This window comes from Phaethon lepturus, unplaced genomic scaffold, assembly GCF_000687285.1.
Source record: "Phaethon lepturus isolate BGI_N335 unplaced genomic scaffold, ASM68728v1 scaffold38000, whole genome shotgun sequence".
Lineage (NCBI taxonomy): Eukaryota > Metazoa > Chordata > Aves > Phaethontiformes > Phaethontidae > Phaethon > Phaethon lepturus.
Window position 1 is genome coordinate 5,881 of NW_010511896.1, and position 921 is coordinate 6,801.

General features: G+C 40.4%; 1 protein-coding gene across 1 annotated transcript in view; it reads left to right on the top strand.

The window, feature by feature from the left end:
• Positions 1-510: 510 nt before the first annotated feature.
• LDB3 (LIM domain binding 3) overlaps positions 511-921 on the top strand; it is a 116,825-nt gene continuing 116,414 nt past the window's right edge. Inside the window, exon 1 of the mRNA XM_010285230.1 lies at positions 511-637. Within this exon, the coding sequence (XP_010283532.1) occupies positions 545-637 (93 nt within the window). The 5' untranslated portion in view covers positions 511-544. The remainder of the gene's footprint in view (positions 638-921) is intronic.

Consider the following 921-nt stretch of genomic DNA (forward strand, 5'->3'; position numbering starts at 1 on the left):
GTAAACACTTTTTTTAGTGCCTTTCCTGCTACATATGGAAAAATCTATGTAAAAAGAACTTGTTTGTAGTACATTATATATCATAGTGCAATAAACGTATGTTCTGAAGCAGAAGTTGCGAATGGCTATGTAGTTGTTAACAGGTTAGGATTTTAGCGTGGGATTTTGTTTGCTTGTTTTATTACAAAATGTGTTTTGCCCACAAAGTAACTGCGCATGAAGAGGGGCTTGAGAAGCCTAGAAAGATCTGTCCCCTTCCCTGGGGGCTATATTAGACCTCTGAGTCATGAAGTCTTTGCATAGTAGGTGTCTGGTTACAAACCTTTTATGGGCCCTACTCAGCTGGGATATCAGCATCTGCATTATAGCTCCCATCTATTCTTAGGTGATATCCCGGCACGACTGAACAGGCAAGGCAGAAAGAGAATTGCTTTCGTTATATAAAACTCTTCCCTTTTTTCATTCTGTTTTTTCATGCTTTCTCTGTCTAGCCCATCCTTCTGTTCTCCTGTGTCTTCTGGTTGACTTGTGAAAGAGGTACAAAATGGCTTACAGCGTGACTCTGAATGGACCTGGACCATGGGGTTTCCGACTGCAAGGGGGCAAGGACTTCAACATGCCCTTGACCATCTCCAGAGTAAGTGAGCAAAAACCGTCGTTGAGCTTGTCTAAGTTGAAAATAGCGGTGAACTAGTCATATGTACACTCTGACTTGGCCTCACAAAATGAGGATGTTTGCAGCTAGATCTCAATAAAAAGAATATAATAAGGGCTTTAAATATACCAGTTTAGGGTACAAGCTGCCATTGATGATGCCTCAGGAAGACAGTTCTGGTTAGTATATTTTTAAGAATAATGATACTGTCCCTTTTAAATAAGCTTCCAATTCTATTTTGTAGAGTGTTGTCTCTTTTCCTGCTG